We start from the raw sequence: 20,432 nt of genomic DNA, 5'->3' as shown, positions 1-20,432 counted from the left end.
TGCTATTCACAATAGGAAAGATACAGAATCAATGGATAAATGGATGAAGGAAATGTGGTATATATACACAGTGGAATACTATTTAGCCATAAAAAGAATGAAATCATGTCATTTTTGGCAACACAGATGGATCTGGAGGTCATTATCTTCAGTGAATTAAGCCAGGCACAAAAAGACAAATAATGCAAGTTCTCATTTATATGTGAGAGCTAAAAAATTTGATCACATAGAAGTGGAGAGTGGAAAGATAGATATTAAAGACTAATAAGGGTGGAGAGTGGAAGAGGAAGGATGAAGACAAGTGGGTTAAAGGATACAAACATACAGTTGGAATGAATTCAGTGCTTGATAGCAGAGGAGGGTGACTACAGTTAAATATAAGTGCCTTGCACTCAGGTGATGGACACCCTAAATAATCTGACTTGATCATTACACATATATACATATAATAAAATTTCACCTGTAATCCATAAATTTGTATAAATAAAAAACAAAGTAAAAGATGATTGGGCTGGTTTTTAAATAAAGAAGTCAGACTATAAATATTTTAGGCTTTGTGGGCAATATGCAGTTTCTATAGCGTATTCTTTTACAACCCCTAAAAATGTAAAAATCACTTTTTTTAGTTTGTGGGCTATTCAGGAATGTTCAATGGGCAAGTGATAGTTTGCTGAATCCTGGACTAAAACTAAAAACCACATGATTATATTAATTGATACAAAAAAGGAATTTGAAAAGTTTAACATCCATTCATCACAAAAACTCTCAGCAAACCAGAAATATAAGGGGACTTCCTTAACCTGATAAAGGGTATGTATAAAATCCAAAAGCTAACATATTTTACTGATGATCAAAGAAAAAGAAAAGATATCTATTTTTATCATTCCTATTCAGTATCATAACTGGAAGTCCTAGTCAGTCCAATAAAAGAAGGGAAAAAGCACAGAGATCGAAAGAATGACATGATTATTTACAGAGAAATCCTTGGAATCTATAAAAAAAAAAGTAACTGGAATTAATGAGAATAACCAAGTTACAAAATACAAGGTCAACAGACAAATTATATTTTATATTAAAGAAAATAGAAAACAAATGTTTTTTCAATACTATTTGCAACAGCTTTTTTTTTAAAAAAAGGAAATAACTGGGTATAAATCAAACGTGTGAAGGAGCTATATGCTTAAAACTACAAAAAGCTAAAGAAAGAAATCAAGGGGTTGGATGTCTCAGTAAATAAATGATGAGATTTACCATGCTTATGAATTGGTAGGCAACATAGTTATAATGTCAATTCTTTCTAAAATTACCTATAAATTCAACACAATTACAATCAAAACTCTATTATGATTTATTGTATATGACAAGTTGATTTTAAAGTTTATACAGAAATATCTAGGAACCAAAATAGCCAAAATAATTTTTAAAAGGAAGAACATGTAGAGTACAGTATTTTATTTTAAGTCTTACTATAGAACCCCAGTTTTCAATACAGTGGTGTACTGGTGAAAATAGAGACTCAAAAAAGATCAGAGTCCAAGTATGAATCCACACAAACACAAGCTTCTTTTCACTGAAGTGTAATTCTCCTAATATAAAATTTATTATTGTAAATCATCTTCAAGTGTACAATTCAGTGCTCTCTTTAGTGCTAAGTTCTGTAGTAATTTCTTCACTTTCATTTCTGATTTTAGTAATTTGAATTTTCTCTTTTTCTTGGTCACTCTAGCTAAAGGTTTACCAATTTTGTTGCTCCTTTTGAAAAAAATTTGGGTTTATTTTCTCTATTGTTTTTCTATTCTCTATTTCATTCATCTCTCCTGTAATCTTTTTTTTTTTAATTTCAACATAGTTTTTTTTCTTTATTAAATCAACTCAGTACATTGATGAATTTATGGGGTACAGTCTACTGATTTGATATACAATGTGAAATGCTCACATTGAATCAACACATCCATCACCTCACTTCTATTTGTTGTGGTAATCTTAATTTTTTCCTTTCCTCTGCTAGTTTTATTCTTCTTCTTCTATCACCTTAATATGTAAAGTTGGGTGACTGATTTGAGATCTTTCCTTATACTGGAAATAACCATAAGAGTTCGTAAATGGTACTTTTTTTATGCCCATTAATTTAAGGAACTAAGTTCAAAGGGCATTTTCTATCCTATGGTGTCAGGAAATTATGCTGCACTGTCAACAGTTGGTGGGATTTGAATATCTATCACATACTTATATCACCCAAAACAGAAAAACTCCAGGTGTCCCTTCATTGGTAGCTTCAGTAAAGAAATTTTGAGTTTTGCTGATCAAAAATGAATAGTTTATACATGCTTTAAATATTGATTATTTGAAAGAGTGCTCTAGTTTATATTTTAACTTATTTTATATTTTTGATGATATTTAATAATTTTTACCTCTGAAGGTGCTAAGCACAGGATAGAATATAGGATAGAAATGTGCTATAAAGATCATTACTTGATCTTTCTCATTTTGGTATATTTGTGTAATACTTATTAATAATTATCCTAAATCAAAATGTACATAGCCTTTGTCATAATATTTAGAAATATGCTCAATGTCTTGATGTTATTACTATTTACAAATTCTTTAGAAATTCACATTCATTATTAGGTTGGGCTGTGCATAGTTTGTTTTTATAATTTTATATAGACATGGGAAGCCACTTTTCTTCCTGTTACATAAAAATTTATTCATCCCACATAAATATGTGAAATTGCACAGGATGTTTTCTGTGAAAACACCTTTCCTTTTTCTTTCCTCAGTTTTCTGTATCATGACCAGATGATTAAAATACTAAAGAGGAAAGTGATGAGAATCACTTTTGAAGGGTGATTAAAATACTAAAGAGGAAAGTGATGAGAATCATATAGCTCCTTTTCTTGTTGAACTTGAGAAAAAATTTTTCAAGGTGAAGAACCAATTAGTCAAGTAATATATTTGTTTTTCCCTATTACTGAACCTCAATTTTAAAAGTATTTGAAGTTAAAACATTATCTTTCCTATTGTAATAATTGTGAATGTTGCACTGAATCTTTAGAGCTAGGGATCTGAGATTGCAAATTTCCATGTTTTGATAAGAATCAATTGCAGGAGTTTTTATATACTGTATTCCTTCAATTTACCCGTTGTGACTAATATTACCCTTTTGTTGCTAATATTCCTTATAATATGAAATGTTGATCACCTTTTTACAGGTTTTGATAAAGTATTCAATTTTAAGTTCTTCAAACATGAATCTTTTCTTTAAATCTTGGGGCTATTTATTCATTTTTATGATACATTATGATTTTTTCATTTTACTTTGGAAAATAGAGGTGAAATCCATATAATATTACATAAAATTCACATATAATGAACCATTTTAAAGGAAACAATTTAGGGGCATTTAGTGTATTCAAAATGTTGTACAAACACTACCTTTATTTAGTTTCAAGAAATTTTTATTACCCCAAAAGAAAAATCCACATCCATTGAGTAGTTATTTCTTCCCCATGCCAATCCCATTCTACAGCCCCTGACAATCTGTTTTCTGTCTATATGGACTTACGCATTTTGGATATTTTATATGAATGGAATCATACAATATATAATCTTTTGTATCTGGCTTCTTAGGATAATGTTTTGGGGTTCATCCATATTATAACATTATTCAGTACTTTATTCCTTTTTTGGAATAATATTTCATTGTATGTATATATCAGAATTTATTTATCCATTCATGTGTTGATGGACATTTAGATTGTTTCGCCTTTTTGCTACTGGATAGTGCTACTGTGAACATTGGCATACAAGTTTCTGCATGAACAAATGTTTTAAATTCTCTTAGGTGTAAATCTAAGAGTGGAATTTCTGGGTCATAAGGTAACTTTGTTTTCCTTGGTGGCTGCACCATTTTACATCCCCACTAAAATGTTAGAGGGTTTCATTTTCTTCATATTCTTACCAACATTTGCTATTGTCTGCCTTTTTAGTGTATCTGTCCTAGTGGGTGCGAGATAATATCTCACTGTGTTTTTTATTTGCATTTCCCTGATGGCCGATTTTGCATATCTCTCCATATGATTATTAGAAATTTGTACATATTATTATCATTACTGTTTTTAGAGATGTCTGAGATAACAGAGATTACTCTGTTACCTAGACTGGAGTCCAAAGGCATGACCATGGCTTACTGAAGCTTCATACTCCTGGCCTCAAATGATCCTCTTGTCTCAGCCTCCTAAGTAGCTGGAACTACAGGTATGTGCCGCCATGTCTGGATAATTCTGTTTTAGAGATGGAGTCTCACTATGTTGCCTAGGCTGGTCTTGAACTCCTGGCTTCAAATGATCCTCTTGTCTCAGCCTTCTGAGTTGGGATTATAGGCATGAGCCACTGCACTTGGCTCCATTTGTACATCTTCTTTGGAGAAGCGTTTATTCATAGCTTTAGCTCTTTTTAAAACTGGGTTGTCTATTTATTTTATTTTGTAAGAGTTCTTTATATATAACAATACAAAACCCTTATCAGATACATGATTTGCAAAAGATTTTCTCCAATTGTATGCATTTCCTTTTTGCTTTCTTGATAGTGTCTTTTAAGACCCCAAAGCTCTTAATTTTGTAGACAATTTAAGGTCACAAAGATTTACACCTATATAACTTTTCCAGAGTTTTATTGTTTTACTTCTTATATTTATGTCTATGATCTATTTCAAGTTAATTTTGAGTGTGGTGTGAGCAAGTTCATTCTTTTGCAGGTGGGTATCAAATTATTTCAGTACTATTTGTAGAAAAGAATATTCTTTTTCCATGGAATTTTCTTGGCATTCTTATAAAAATCAATTAACCATAGTGCCGAGCACAGTGGCTCACGCCTGTAATCCTAGCACTCTGGGAGCTTGAGGCAGGTGGAAACCAGCCTGAGCAAGAGTTAGACTCTGTCTCTAAAAATAACCAGGTATTGTGGTGGGTGCCTGTAGTCCCAGCTACTCGAGAGGCTGAGGCAAGAGAATCACTTAAGCCCAAGAGTTTGAGGTTGCTGTGAGCTATGACACCATGGCACTCTCCCGAGGGTGATAAAGTGAGACTCTGTCTAAAAAAAAAAAAAATTCAATTAACCATAAATGTATGGGTTTATTTCTGGACTCTCAATTCTATCCCATTTATCTCTGCCTTTCCTTCTATGAGCAACACACAGCCTCGATTACTGTAGTTTTGTAGTATGTTTTGAAATGTGGCAGTGTGTATCCTCCAACATTTTTTTTTTCAAGTTGTTTTGACTCTTTTGAGTCTCTTGCATTTACACAAGGATTTTATGAACACTTTTTCAATTTATGCAAAAAAGGTAGCTGGAAATTAGATAGGGGTTGCGTTTAGTCTGTAGATCATTTTAAGAGTTTTGCTACCTCATCAATACTATAGTATTGATGTATACTATACTATAGCATAAGCTATACTTCCACTTATTTAATGCTTTTAAAATTTCAACAAGATTTTTTTTTCCCTAAACAAATAGATTAGTTGTCACTAAGCCCGCAGCCAGCCTCAATGATTTGCCAGGATAACTCAGAAGACTGAGGATATAGTTGTACTCTGATTTTTGTAAAATCAGCAAAAGGAAAAGGTTCTTGGGGTAAAATCTAGAGGAAAGCAGGCACAAACTTCCAAAAGTCCCCTCCAATGGAGTCATACATGACATACTCTAACAACGAAGTGTGATAACACATGTGAAATTTTACCAGGGAAGCTCATAAGAAGCTCAGAGCCCTGGATTTTTACTGGGGGCTTGTCACATAGTTACCCCCTACTAGCAGGTAGCAAAATTCAAGACTTCCAAAAGAAACATGAGTTCAGCATAAACTACATTATTTGTACAAACAGTCTAGGCATGGTGAGTCATTCTTAATAATAAAAGAATGGTGAGAACAATCCAAAATCCAAGTTTCCAGAAGACAGCCAAGGGCCAGCCTTGTAAGTAGGTTTTATAAGGATAGCAGCCTCAGGCCTACTAGATTAACTCTTTTCTCCACAAGAAGTATTGTGTTTTCTTTAAATAATTTTCCCTAAATATCTTATTCTTTTTGATACTACTGTAAGTGGCATTGTTTTCTTAGCTTCATCCTTGGATTATTCATTGTGATTCTATAGGTTTTTTTTTTTTTTTTTTTTTTTGAGACAGAGTCTCACTATGTCACCCTGTGTAGACACAGCTCACAGCAACCTCAAACTCTTGGGCTTAAGTGATTCTCTTGCCTCAGCCTCCTGAGTAGCTGGGACTACAGGCACCCATCACAACACTTGGCTATTTTTTTGTTGCAGTTGTCATTGTTGTTTAGTTGGCCCTGGGCCAGGTTCAAACCTGCCAGCCTCCATGTATGTGGCTAGTACCATAACCACTGTGCTACGGGCACCGAGCCAGATTTAATAGATTTTTTACTTACTGATCTTGTGCTTACCTTACCAAATTCATTAGTTCTAATAGCTTTTTTTTTTTTTGTGGTTTTTGGCCAGGGCTGGGTTTGAACCCACCACCTCCGGCATATGGGACCGGCACCCTACTCCTTGAGCCACAGGCGCCGCCCAGCTTTTTTTTTTTTTTTTTTTAACAACATTATGTCACTTGAAAATAGAGATAGTTTTACTTCCTCCTTTCTAAATCATATTTGATCATTTGTATCTGGCTTCTTCACACAATTTTTTTTTTTTTTTTTTTGTAGAGACAGAGTCTCACTGTACTGCCCTGGGGTAGAGTGCCATGATGTCACACGGCTCACAGCAACCTCTAACTCTTGGGCTTATGCGATTCTCTTGCCTCAGCCTCCTGAGCAGCTGGGACTACAGGCGCCTGCCACAATGCCCGGCTATTTTATTTTTTTTGTTGTTGCAGTTTGGCCGGGGCTGGGTTTGAACCTGCCACCCTCGGCATATGGGGCCGCCGCCCTACTCACTGAGCCACAGGCACCACCACACACAATGTTTTTAAGGTTCATTCACTTTATCTATTTGTATATTGATGGACATTTCCACCTTTTGACTATTATAAACGATCTGCTATAAACATTTGTGTACAAGTTTCATTTGAACTTCTGCTTTCAATTATTTTGGATATATATATATAGGAATGGATTTCTGGGTAACATGGAATTTACCTAGAAAATTCTGTTTGACTTTCTTAAGGAACTGGCAGCTGTTTTCAAAGTGGCTGAACCATTTTACATTCCCAAACAGCAACGTGTAAGGGTTCCAATTTCTGCACAGCCTCCTCAGCACTAATGTGTGAATACCCAGTTGACCAGCATTATTTGTGGAAGAGATTAATTCTACCCTTTTTATGGCTAAGCACCACTGTCAAAAATAAATTGGCCTTAGATGTATGGGTTTATTTATGAAATATCAGTTCAATTCCATTGGTCTATATGCCTCGTTTATGCTAGTAACATACTTTCAAAAATAACTATAGCTTCATAGTAAATTTTTAAAAAGATTTTTTGTCATTTTTTTTTCTTTTTATAGACAGGGCCTTCCTCTGTTGCCAAGGCTGGAGTGCAATGGCTCAGTCATAGTTCACTGTAACCTCAAATTCCCAAGCCCAAGCAATCTTCCTGCCTCAGCATCTCAAGCAATGAGGACCAAAAGCAAATCCCACCACACCTGGCCAATTTTTAATTTTTTATCTTTTATAGAGAAGAGAGTTTGTTATGTTGCCCAGGCTGGTCTTGAACTCCCAGTCCCAAGGGATCCTACTGCCTTTGCCTCCTAAGGTGCCAGGATTATAGGCATGAGTCCCACCCAGCCCACTTTGTAACACATTTAAATTAGAAAGTGTTAGTCCTCAAAATCTGTTCTTGTTCTTCAGTATTGTTTTGTTTCTTCATGGTTCCCACCACTGCTACTTTTAATAAAGTAAAGGAAAGTGCTACTCAGTCTTACTCTCCTGGAGGCTTCTTAAAAAACATACATATCCCACCTTAAGAAGGAAGAAACAATAATGGAAAGACTGTAGTAAAGCTAACATGGCAGGAAATTTATTGGTGTTGCAGTCACAGCACCATCTCCCAAGGGGCCACCCCTGAAGCTACTAATGCTGTACAAACTGCTTAGAAAAGTTTCTCCTACAATAGAGGTGATAAAGCAGGTGGTCTCTTAATGACACATAGCCATATTACCTTGCAACAAACAAGGATAGATATAGGCCAGATGCATAATACAGTTGATTTTTTTTTTTTTTTAAATAACTTGGCGCATCCATGAGGAGCCCATGTGTAAATGCCACCACAGTTCAAGATGCAATTTGGTACAAAGCTAAATTAATTTTTTTTATAAATTGCCAACAGCACCTGAAAAACCTATCCCACACCTGTGGAAGCATACCAGTGTTACTTCCCTACTGGTAATTAGCAGGAAATTTAATCACCAATGCACACCAGTCTGAGCAGGAAGGACCACACACCATTTTCCACCAAACCAAATCTGTATACAGCCTTCACCACAGCAATACGTAGCCACAATTGCATGCCAACTGCATGCTGGGATTGATTCTGACAACCTGAGTTTAATACACATAGCATAATACTGCTCCTCGGCCATAATGTCCCATAAATTTTCTTGTTAAGATGAGCCTTTTTCCCTAACCATCAACTTCCAACAACCCTGACATCCAACAAATTTGTCTGAGGAGTATCTCACACAAATACATGGCAAGTTGTAGGATGAGCCCATACCAACTGAGTTGATTCAGGTGCTGAATGAGAGGTCGATAACTCACAAACTTGTTTGACTATAGCATTGTATACTCCTATTCACACCATTTGGAATTGCATTAAGTCACACAAACTTACCTTCATAGGAGCACAATGCAGGCAGCAGGGGGAGCCGAGTGGGCCTGAAAGAATCAAAGGGCTTCCCTATCAAAAGCTTCCCTATACAACATTTGCTGCACTTGGATTTGGCTTAAAATTCTAGCAAAATTGTACTCAGCAGTGTACCCTCCCCCAAATACCTGCCCTCACAAACCATACTAACTATATCTTTCCAATTCCATAAAGAATTTTCCCAATAGTCCTCCTGATACTATTAATCAAAACTCTAGGATGATTTAACTGGTATGGCAGCACTATTTGGCATGTCACACAACAATTAAAAGAAACACAGATAGCCATGTCCAAAGAATTATCCACACAAAATAAACAAATGGCCCCCAAAGGACTAAAACTCTTGGTGCAATCTCAGTGTACATTAGGGACCATGGTATCAGATAACTGCATAGCCCTACTTCACTAATTGGCTACTGGGGGCAGAGGGAGTTCTGTGCACTCCCAGCATATTTGTGCACATGCTGACACATATTTCTGCACGTGGGTATAATACTCACCAAGTTTTGCCAATAGCCAACAAAATATATCAAAGGGGCCATAATGTCACTCTATTAACTAATCAGACTAAACAAATCAAAAGCTTCTCCTTTTCTCATCCATTCTTCTTTCCCCCACTAAGTGAACCGACTGGCTGCAAACAGGCTTTGAAGTTCTAGTTTGTGCACTTGTAGAATTCTAGTCTTTATAACGCTTAAACATTGGCTATAGATTTAGGCATTGAGAAATAATATACAACTTAGATTATAAAACAATATTGAGCCAGGAGATGGGTTATTATATAAATGAGCCAAAAAATGGCCTCTGTATATGGACCCATATGTTGTTTACTTTTTTTCAGCAGGCTGAAACTACTAGCTCAAAGCCTGCTGGCATCAAACTCAGATTTTCATATACCCACTGTATTAAATATAATCCTAATAAACACTGTTTTTAGCCAGTGGGAGCCTGTCTGCTTTGCATATCCCCTGAAACCGAACATAGAGTCTGCTAGCCATAGATAAAACAAACCCTGAGGGCACAGAACTCAAACTGTGGCTGCTTTTCAGAACACTCTGACCCAGAGACTCCCAGTTATGAGTTGAATTGTGTCCCTTAAAATTTATATCTTGAAGCCTTAACCCCGAGAACCTCAAAATGTGACTACAGTTGAAAATTAAATCTGTAAGAAAATAGTTATGCTTAAATGAAGTTCTTAGGGTGGGCCCTAATTCAATCTGATCAGTGTCCTAATAAGAAGAGAAGATTAGTATAAAGACACACACAAAGGAAAGACCATGTGAGGACAAAGGGAGAAGACAGATGTCTGCAAGCCAAGGAGAAAGCTTCAGGACACACAAAACTTGCGGACACTTTGATCTTCAGCCTCCAAACTATGAGAAAATAAATTTTGATTGTTTAAGCAGCCTAGTTTGTAGTACTTGAAAGGCGGTTCAGGGTCTACTCAGAGATGAAGCCAGAGAGTGGAGAGGTTCAGGCCAGGTTTAATGAAAGGGACAGAGACCTGGCTAGGCAGAGCCAAAGACAGCATATGTAACAAGGGCAGCTGGAGGCCTCTTTTTATATAGGATTATAGGGGGTGGTTAGATTCCACTGTGTGTTGGAGGATTCTGGTGGGCTAGGGTCCTTCCAGGCAAGCCTTTGGGGGCAGGGCTAGCTAGGCCCTCTGTGGACTTTTGTTCTAGGAGTGGGGACAGGGAAGAGTTCATATCGGGCTACTCTATCCCTCTATGCAGATCATGGCATGGGTGTGGAGAGAGGGGATCAGTTTTATATTGTTGGTGGGACTGCAAAGTCATAAGGCCTCTTTGGAAAGAAGTATGGAGAATCTTCAAAAAACTCATATTAGGCCTCCCATTTGACCATACCATCTCACTACTAGGCATCTGTGAAGAAAAAAAATCATTTTATGATAAAGACATTTGCACTATATTGTTTATTGCAGCTCAATTTACAGTCACTATGATGTGGAAATCTAAATGCCCATGAACTCAGGAATGGATTAATAAACTGTGTATACTATTCAACAATAAAAAGGATGGAGACTTTACATCTTTTGTATTTAGTTGGATGGAATGAAGCACATTCTTCTTAGTAAAGTATCACAAGAATTGACAAGCAAATATCCAATGTATTCAATACTAATATGAAGCCAGTAGATGACCTAATACACACCCACATAAGAAATAAACTCAATTCAAGTTGGGAAGAGTGGGAATGAGGGAGGGAGGAGAGGGGAAGAAGGAGGGGATTGATGTGCTCCCACTTAATGGGCCCAATGTAAGGGTATTATAGCACACCTTTTGGGTGTGGAACACAACTACAAGATGGATTCTACCTAACAAATTCAAATATTGTGACCTGGTTGTTTGTACCCTCACATTAACCTGAAATTAAAAAGAAAAACGTGAGTCGTATTTGCTCTCTGAGTGTCTGTGTACATGTGTAATGAGAGGCTAATAAGAATATAATATACTTGCATCATAAGTATCTTTAAATTGTTAAACATGAGGGTGGTAGATATGTCATGGTTAAATAGAAATATATATCCAAGCCCCAAAAGTTACCTTAGTATACATTCAGATTGTTAGATCTTTTCTCTAGGATGCTGCAAACACATTTTAAAGTATAACCAGTTCTTACATTATAGCGTCAGAAAATACTAATGCCCATGAATGGAAATAGTTTTGCCTAGAGATCCTGGGATTTTTGTAGAAGAGCTAGGAACAGAACCTGAGCTCTATTATCAAGTGAGAAAGATAATAATGAAAATACTACTAATAATAGCTGCAATATGTCTTGCATATGTATTATCCTATTTAATCTTCAAAACAGTCTTTGAGACTGTTATTATTACCTCCATTTTTTTTTTTTTTTTTTTTTTTTGGTTTTTGGCTGGGGCTGAGTTTGAACCCACCACCTCCAGCATATGGGACTGGCGCCCTACTCCTTGAGCCACAGGTGCCACCCATTACCTCCATTTTGAATAAAAGTTTCTATATTGGCTCGGCACCCGTAGCTCATTGAGCAGGGTGCTGGTCACATATGCAGAGGCTGTTGGGTTTGAGCCTGGCCCAGGCCTGCTGAACAACAAACTGCAACAACAACAACAAAAATAGCCAGGCATTTTAGTGGGTGCTTGTAGTCCCAGAGACTTGGGAGGCTGAGGCAAGAGAATCGCTTGAACCCAAGAATTTGAGGTTGCTGTGAGCTGTGACGCCATGGCATTCTACCAAGGGCGACGTAGTGAGACTCTGTCTCAAAATAATAAAATAAAATAAAAAAGTTTCTATATCCAGGATCACACAGAGGCAACACATGGCAAAACCTATATATTTTAATTAAGTTCTTTTATACACTCACAATTGTATGATTTTCCCACTATTATATTACTTTTATTTTAATTTTAGTATTTATTCATTATCAATATTAATTTATATTTATTTATGCTAATACAGGTATTAAAAAATTGAAAATGGCATCAATCAGAGCAATATTAAGGCAAATATAATATGTATTTCATGGCTGAGATCAGATCTCTAAATTGCTAAGCTTTATTCTTGTCTCATGGAAAGTTTGCAAGAAAATACTGTATACACTGAATATTTCCACCTCAAGTGCTAAAGAAATGGGATCATCTGGAAAAATCAATGCCTTCTCTCTTTTGTAGGAGATAGTGGCTTCTTCTTTTGTAGATATTCCATTTGTATCCTCAATTACATAGTCTTTTTTTCTGTTTTGGCTTGTCCCAGTAACTGCTTGTACTGCTTTCTTGGCTCACATAGTGATAACAGAATGAGATTCAGATGTGTTCTGTATTGAACCGTTCAAATGAACTCCTCACCTATGGTAGCATGGCATTGGTCACCAGAGTTGTATTCGAGGAAAATAGCCAGTTGTCATGTGAAGCTGTATCAAAAACTCCTTCAGAGTTGCTTTTTCTTTATCTATCTCCCTGAACCGGGTATTCAAAGACTTCTGGAGTTTCTCAATGTGAAACCTGGTCCTTTTCTCCTCTCCAAGGTTGTTCACAATGGCCCTCCGCATGTACAAGGTATCTCCCATTTTGAAACTGCCCTTCCTTATGAAGCCCTTGCCACCCATGTTCAAAATTCACCTGAGGAGCTTCAACACAGGACGATAAGGCTGCCTATAAATGTCTCAGTAAAATGATGCTCCTGCAGTTTGGAATATTAGAACCACAGCGCCATGGGAACAGAGCCTTACAGAATCTTGCAGCTGAGTGGAATCAGAGAAACACTTAGCCCAAATCCTTAAATGTATTGATCAGAAGATTTTAAGTTTGCAAATATTTTTAGTTTAGAAATACAGATGAGTGCATTGACAGACCAGAATGGCCCTCAGGATGCCATCTTGTGTTTCTACTTAGGCTGAATGACAAGTGCTCTTAGGTCCTCATAATCAGGACCAGTAGGTTTATGGAGAGAGAAAGTTAGAAAGTTGATTCAATAATTTGGCTTAGTTTTAAATGATTATTCTCTTAAGTATATATTAAGTTGCTAAATAATTAAGATTATGTCATTTGTCTAAAAAGTTAAATAAATTTTTCATAAAGTTTCATGTAAGAAAGAACAGGAAAGAGGAAAATATATATGAATCTATTTGTTTGCACAGAAAAAGAAGAAATACAAAACAAAAATTTATGAGATTATAGAGAAGGGAAGAGGGTATATATGTGTGTATACACACACACACAATGGAGTCCCACTCAGCCACGAAAAGGAATAAAATAATGTCATTTGCAGCAACTTGTATAGAACTGGAGACCATCATCCTAAGTAATGTATCTCAGGAATGGAAACACAAACTATATATTCTCGCTTATAAATGGTAGCTAAACAATATATCAGGTTCAATGCACACTAGTCTGGTGACAGATATACTAAAAGCCCTAACTGCAGCATTGTAAAATTCACCCAAGCAACAAAAAACACTTGTACCCCTTTAATCTATTCCAATAAAAAAAAAAAAACAAAAAAAACGAACCAGAAGTATTGATGATAGGAGAACTACCAAACTCTTGGGACAGAACAACTCTGCCCAAACCACTACACAAAGAGATGACTAAACTCTGGTAAGTCTTCTCGTAGGTTGAGATCATGTCCCTAGGACAACCCCTGCACTCCTATTATAATGCCTGCCTGAGAAAGTTCAAGGTGGCCAAGAGAATTGACTGTTCTAGTCAACACCTGACATGGATGATGACCTCCCTTTCTTAGAGAAGATACTGAAAAGGGGAAAAAAAAGAAAAATACATATTTACAATTGTGAATATGCATCTCCTACAAATCAGGAGTCTTTCAAGGATCTATTCCTTGATATGTTCCCTTTGAAATGTAATTATTAGGAAAGATAAGGCCTCTGGTCTTCCAGTCTCTGAGGGAGGATCATCTCATAACTTTGATAACTGCCACTTCACACACATGGCTTCACATTTACACTGACCTGACCAATCCTTTGTAATTTTTCACTTCCCTACTCTGCAGAGCCACAGCTTACCCCCTCCCCACTCTGCCATTCGCTCTTTAAAACACCAAGTCACTTCTGCACAAGTGGGTTGAGCTCAGCTCTTTCTTCTATTGCCAGTAGTTACTGAATAAAATTTTTTTCACCTCCTTAACTAAAGTCCAGTTATGTTTATCTTTGACAGGTATAACTGAAACCCTGTTCCTCTATCATCTAACTCTACATGACTTTTATAGTCACTATCCTGTCTCTCCTAAATAGAATTAGGATTATTCAGATCCCACAGTTCATCAGTGAAGCAACTTTTGCCTATGCAGCAGAATTCCCTTGTCCTCCCTCCTATAAGAGATCTGTCCTATAAGAGATCTGTCCAAATCCTAGGGTTCTGCACTCCATATCCCACTCCAAACCCAGTTCAACTACACCTCTGCCCTATTCTGTTCCAATTTGAGGGGCAGGGGTCTGAACTGACCAGGGCAAGTTTGGATCTATGAACTCCCGCAGCTTCAGACTAGTCCATGTGGAATGGGCCCAGGTTACAACTGGGTTAGTTAGACTACATTGCTAGCACCTCCAGATTTTGTGCTGGATCATAAATCCAGCTGTGCTAAACATCAGGCCAGTGCTCTTTGATAGAAAAATACAGAAAAGTACAGGGAGACAATTGGGAAAGAGAGGAAAACTCTTGGTCAGAGATAAGGCGTGCTGTGAGATTTAGAACTGAAGGTGACTATGAGACCATTAACCTCATTAAGGATTCACAAAAAAAAAAAAAAATCCGAGGATGGCTCTAAACTTCCATAGAGCATGAACTTAGAGGTTCAACTCAGTACTTTCTAGTATTTCCGGCAAATGTACAAAGTTCCATTTGAACAAGGAAATCTATTTTAAAATAATGTTTTATATGTTGAACAGATAAGAAGGGTCTAAGATCATTAAGGTATTGTTTTAAACCACTGCATAAAGCAAGTAGAATTGGGTGGAGATTTCATCAATGGGAAAACACACAGTCACTCAGTGAGCAAAAAAGAAAAGTGAGCCTTGAGGAATGTCAGCCAAAGCAGCTTGGGCAACCTCTCTCAATACTACATTTTCTATGTTCAAATGGCAGTGCAGGAAGGGAAATGAGAGAGTAACAGTGAATTCTACAGCATAGAAGGGAAGAATGAGATAGAAAGAATGAGGTAAGGCAGGAAGATGGAGAAGGGACTAAGGGAACTGCAAACAGGTACCAGGGAACACCTTCTGATAGTTCCTGATGTGTGAATCAGCAGAAGATATGGCAGCTAAAAGGGACCCAACTAGCCTGAACTGTACAATCTCTACCTTGGGTCATTATCAGTGAGAAAATAGATGGGGTATCATCTCTATAGAAATATCCTTCAACAGACCTGACACAGATGTGAATTGTGTCCTAAGGTTGGTTCTTTCAAGGCACCCCAACCACTACCCAGATTTGAAGGATGTTTGGATGGAGATCATGGAAGGATCTGGACTGCCCTCCCAAAAGTCATGAAATCTGTTATTTTTGCTGTTCATCTTCACCCTGATCTCATGGTCTTTGTCTCCTGACTGGAGAACTATTATTCTCTTCCTGTAAGCCACTAAAAGGAACGTGGGCATGGAAAGAACTACATGTAAAAGTGTATCTCAGGATCTGTATCTTTGTTCTCTGGCATCCTCCTTTGTTCTCTGTGATTTAGTCATACTGACCACCTTCAAGTTCTTTCTAGAAAGAGTTGTCAGGTCATTCAATTTCTGGTCTCCAGTTTGGACCACTGCTCTTTGCTCACTGTGCCTACCTAAATTGTCCTTATTCTTCACACTGAACCTAATCATGACTTTTGAGATCATTTTATCCATGGAAACTCTCTATTATAATTTGTTCTTCTTGTTAAACTCTCACACAGCACTCTGTTTTTCCTTTATAGAACCTATCATATACTGTGATTATATGTGTGTTTGTGATTAATTTGTGATTTGTTTCCTTCTTTACCAAAAGCACCATAATGGCAAAACTAAGTTGTATGGTCTGGAATTCCAGTGTGCCATACTAGACATTACAATATTCTACAACTAAGATACATATTTAATATTTTCATTGAGCCTCAGATGAGAAATAACTTGCCTGAGGTCACTTGGCAAGCAAGTGCCAGAGCAACTCCTTATCAGTTGGCATGGGGATAATGCAAATTTACCTGTCACTCACCTTGAAGACAAACATGAGAACCACATCTCCTGGGAAGTGCTATGATCATGCTTCCTAAACATTAAGGTGACAAGAGGAAATGTTATAAAATAATACAACAAAATTAATCATCATAGGAATGATATGCTCATACATCCATGATAGAAGGGCTCACTTGATCAATCTGACTTGGTGAAGTAGAATTTACATCTCTAACCAGTTCCCTGAATATCACTTAAAATTCCATGGTTGTGTATAATTCATTCACACTTTTTGAGTCCTTGATAATGAATTTTAACCTACTCTGAATAGCCTCACCACAAACAGAATACCTTTGAAAGGTGAAAATCCTCTGTCATTACTGATGAACTGGAGAACCTCTCACATCAGAAATAACTCAAGACCCCAGCAATACTACAACTTGGGCTCCTTTATTAGCTCAGTGCAAGTAGGGTTGTCACTCCTGAGATTAAACACGGATGCACTGACAGATATATTTGTGTATTCAAATCTAAATACCAGATGGGCTGACTGGGGACAGGCATGGCAGGTTTTTCCAAGATGACATTTATCTTTGTCTAGCCTTTGCTTTCACTTGTTTCCCCACCAGTGATTATGTCCCTTCTCTCTGCAGCTACATCTCCAAAGCCAGACATGCTGAATGTTAGCCCATTAGGAAGACTAACTATACTGTCTCTTATTGATCAGAAATCAATGGATATTTCACCTGGCATTGTAGACCAAGAGCAGCAAGTAGCATGTCCATCTGCCCTAATCTTGGGCACAGGATAAGTTAGGAGGTGATGATAGTAAATACATATATAGTAATATAGAATTTAATACTAAACAATGGAAGGGTATGCCAGGGGATATTATGAATTCAGATTGTGGCTGGCTTAAGAGGCAAATCTGAATCTTTCAGGATTAATTCCTGAAAGCAATAAAAATCACCTATGGATAAACTTATACAGAAATATAATTATTGCAAATAGACACAAAACTAAAAGTGGTAGGAAAATAGAAGAATAGGTTTATAAAATGAGTAGGAACCAAAAGAGCACCAGAAAAAAGGTAATGGGAAATCCACATGCAGCTAAACCACATGATTTGGATATCACTGAACTGCTGCAATGATAAAAGCTTCTGGGTTGAAGAGCTCATAGATGGGGTGAGAGGAGAGAAGATCACTTCAGGAAATCCTGAGTCAGCAAGGAGTTTAATATGCTTTAGGAATTAAAAGAAAGCCAGTGTAACTGGAGTAAATAATGGAGATAAGGACAAAAGTCAGAATGTCTCGAGATAAGGACAAAAATCAGAATGTCTCAAGTCATGCAGAAGATTATGGGATAAAATCCAAATTCTTATCCTTAAGATAAACAACAAAGAAAATATACTGAATATTTCTTTCAAGGAAGCAAAAAATGAGATCTTTGCATGTGTTTCAAATTCTTTCCTTACTGATATTTGGAGAAAGAATTTGAAGGCACAACAGATTTTTTTTTAAGACAAGGCATTTTTAAACTGTATATTCAATAATAACAGATGGGGATCTAGAAAGAAATGATTAGAATTATTCCTAAACAGCACAGTTTCTATAGAACAGGGGAACAAAAAGAAAAGGGTTTTACATGTTCTGTAAATCTAGACAAATTCTTAGGTTGAAAAAGGAACCCATTAGAAAAAAATTTTTAAAGATATTAGGATTTGTATTTCTCACATTCTAATGGCTTAAAACTATAGCAAAGACTTCCAACTATAAAGAATTAAAAATTTTCGGTTCAAAAATAATAAACTTTTAAAAATCCATATTTAGGCTGATAAGAAAGGAAAGAAAATAAGCAAGTGTGGAACAAGATGGTGGACCAGAAGGATTGTTCAGCTGAGCTCTCTTAGAATGACTGGGGAAAAAGGAGAACCCAGTGATACTTGATGTAGGGACCTTACCCAGAGTCATAGCTCAGAGAGCATAGTGAAGAAGTGGTAAGCCGGATACAGCATATGATCCAGAGTAGTGGAAAGCTGATGAATTAGGCAAGTGATTGTGACCGCTGGGATTGGTTGCCCCCCCCCCATGGAAGTCTGGGACAGGAGGAAGCCTTTCCAGAGTTTTCAATAGTTGGGGGAAGCTGCTTATTGAGTGGAAAGCTTAGAAGAGTGGGTGGACTAAAAAAGTATACAGCAACCAGATTTGAATGCTGGTTGGAGTGGATTTGTCATAGGTTTGATGGCTGGTGAGGCAGCCATACTGAGAAGGTCTCAAGGGCCAGGGGGCTGCCACTGTGGGAAGGTTGTGAGAAGGTCTTAGCAGGGGCCTAAAGCATGAGCATCTTAACTCTGCCAGCCAGGATCAGAATTCCACTCTTGGGACAGGCTGAGGGACTCCTGCATCCCACTGAAACTGGAGCCGGGGGGCACTGTGAAACCTTCCCCTGAAGAATTCTTGTGAGCATTAAGATCCCAACCCCACAGGGTCTAAATGCTGAGGAAACAATCAGGTGCTCATCAAAGGCAACTAAGTTTGGAATAAGAACCATAGATGTTACTAGCTGTGCTCTCTGTCCCCTAAAAAAACCCACATGGCCACCTGGTGTCCCAGTGACATATTGCAAAATACTGTCATCAAGAGCAAGGACTTCTGTTTATTTGGCCATGAGGAAGAGTTTGGCTTTTCTCTGACTGAGGCCACTTCAACACCTAAGGTCTAAGACAAGGTGAATTTGAAGCAAAGGAGGCAGTGAGAAGAAAAAAGGAGGATAAGGAGGTGAATAAGAAAAAAGACCACACGAGGAGGAACTAACAGAAAAATTCAGGCAATCTGAAAAACCAAAACAGGAACTCCTCCAAGGGCCCATGAGGAAGCTACTGCAGAAGACTCCACCTATAAAGAATTGATGGACTTGACAGATAAAGAATTTAAAATATGGATGATAAAGACAATGAAAGGAATGGATGAGAAAATGGAAAGACAGAAACAAAATTCAGACAAGAGATATGTAGAATATAGATGGCAGAACTTAAGGAAATGAAGGAGACAATCAGGGAATGTAAAGATGCAGTGGAAAGTATCAAAAATAGATTAGACCATGGAGAAGAAAGAACCTCAGAGCTAGAGGATAAAGTTTTCTAATTAACCCAGGTAATTAAAGAGGCGGAAAAGAAGAGAGAAAAAGCAGAACAGGTGCTTTGAGAACTATGAGACTTCATGAAGCATTCAAATATATGAATAATAGGGATTCTTGAAAGGAAAGAAGATTGTCCCAAAGGAATGGAAGCCCTATGATAGCCCTAATGGAGGCTATCATAAATGAACACTTACCAAGTTTTACTAAAGAGCCCAACATACTCTTTTCAGATAGATATTGAACTCCAGGTCATCTCAACTCAAGGAGGTGCCTCTCCAAGACACATTGTAATGAACCTGTCCAAAGTCAAGAAAAAAGAAAAAATTCTGCAAGCAACCAGGAATAAGTGCCAACTAACCTACAGAGGCAAAGCCAATAGGATGACAGCAGACTTTTCAAGTGAAACTTTCCAAGACAGAAGAGCATGGTCATCAACCTTCAACATTCTTAAAAAAAAAAAAAAAAAAACAATTTTCAGGGGCAGCGTTTGTGGCTCAAGGAGTAGGGCACCAGCCCCATATACTGGAGGTAGCGGGTTCAAACCTGGCCCCAGCCAAAAACTGCAAAAAAAAAATTTCAGCCCAGAATTGTGTGTCCTGCTAAACTAAACTTCAAACTTGATGGAGAAATCAAATCTTTTGTGGGGAATTTGCAACAAGACCAGCTCTGCAGGAAATACTTAGACCTATTCTCAACACTGACCACTACAATGGACCACCAGCAAAGTAAATACCCAGAAGCTAAAAGTCAAAACTTAGCTTCCACA

General features: G+C 37.2%; 1 protein-coding gene across 1 annotated transcript in view; it reads left to right on the top strand.

Annotated features, from left to right (window-relative positions):
- CDK20 (cyclin dependent kinase 20) overlaps positions 1-16,197 on the top strand; it is a 44,605-nt gene extending 28,408 nt beyond the window's left edge. The window contains exon 8 of the mRNA XM_053578603.1: positions 15,776-16,197. Within this exon, the coding sequence (XP_053434578.1) occupies positions 15,776-15,928 (153 nt within the window). The 3' untranslated portion in view covers positions 15,929-16,197. The remainder of the gene's footprint in view (positions 1-15,775) is intronic.
- The last annotated feature ends 4,235 nt before the right edge of the window (positions 16,198-20,432 follow it).

Source organism: Nycticebus coucang, chromosome 2 (genome assembly GCF_027406575.1).
Source record: "Nycticebus coucang isolate mNycCou1 chromosome 2, mNycCou1.pri, whole genome shotgun sequence".
Lineage (NCBI taxonomy): Eukaryota > Metazoa > Chordata > Mammalia > Primates > Lorisidae > Nycticebus > Nycticebus coucang.
This window is presented reverse-complemented; position numbering and strand designations above follow the sequence as displayed.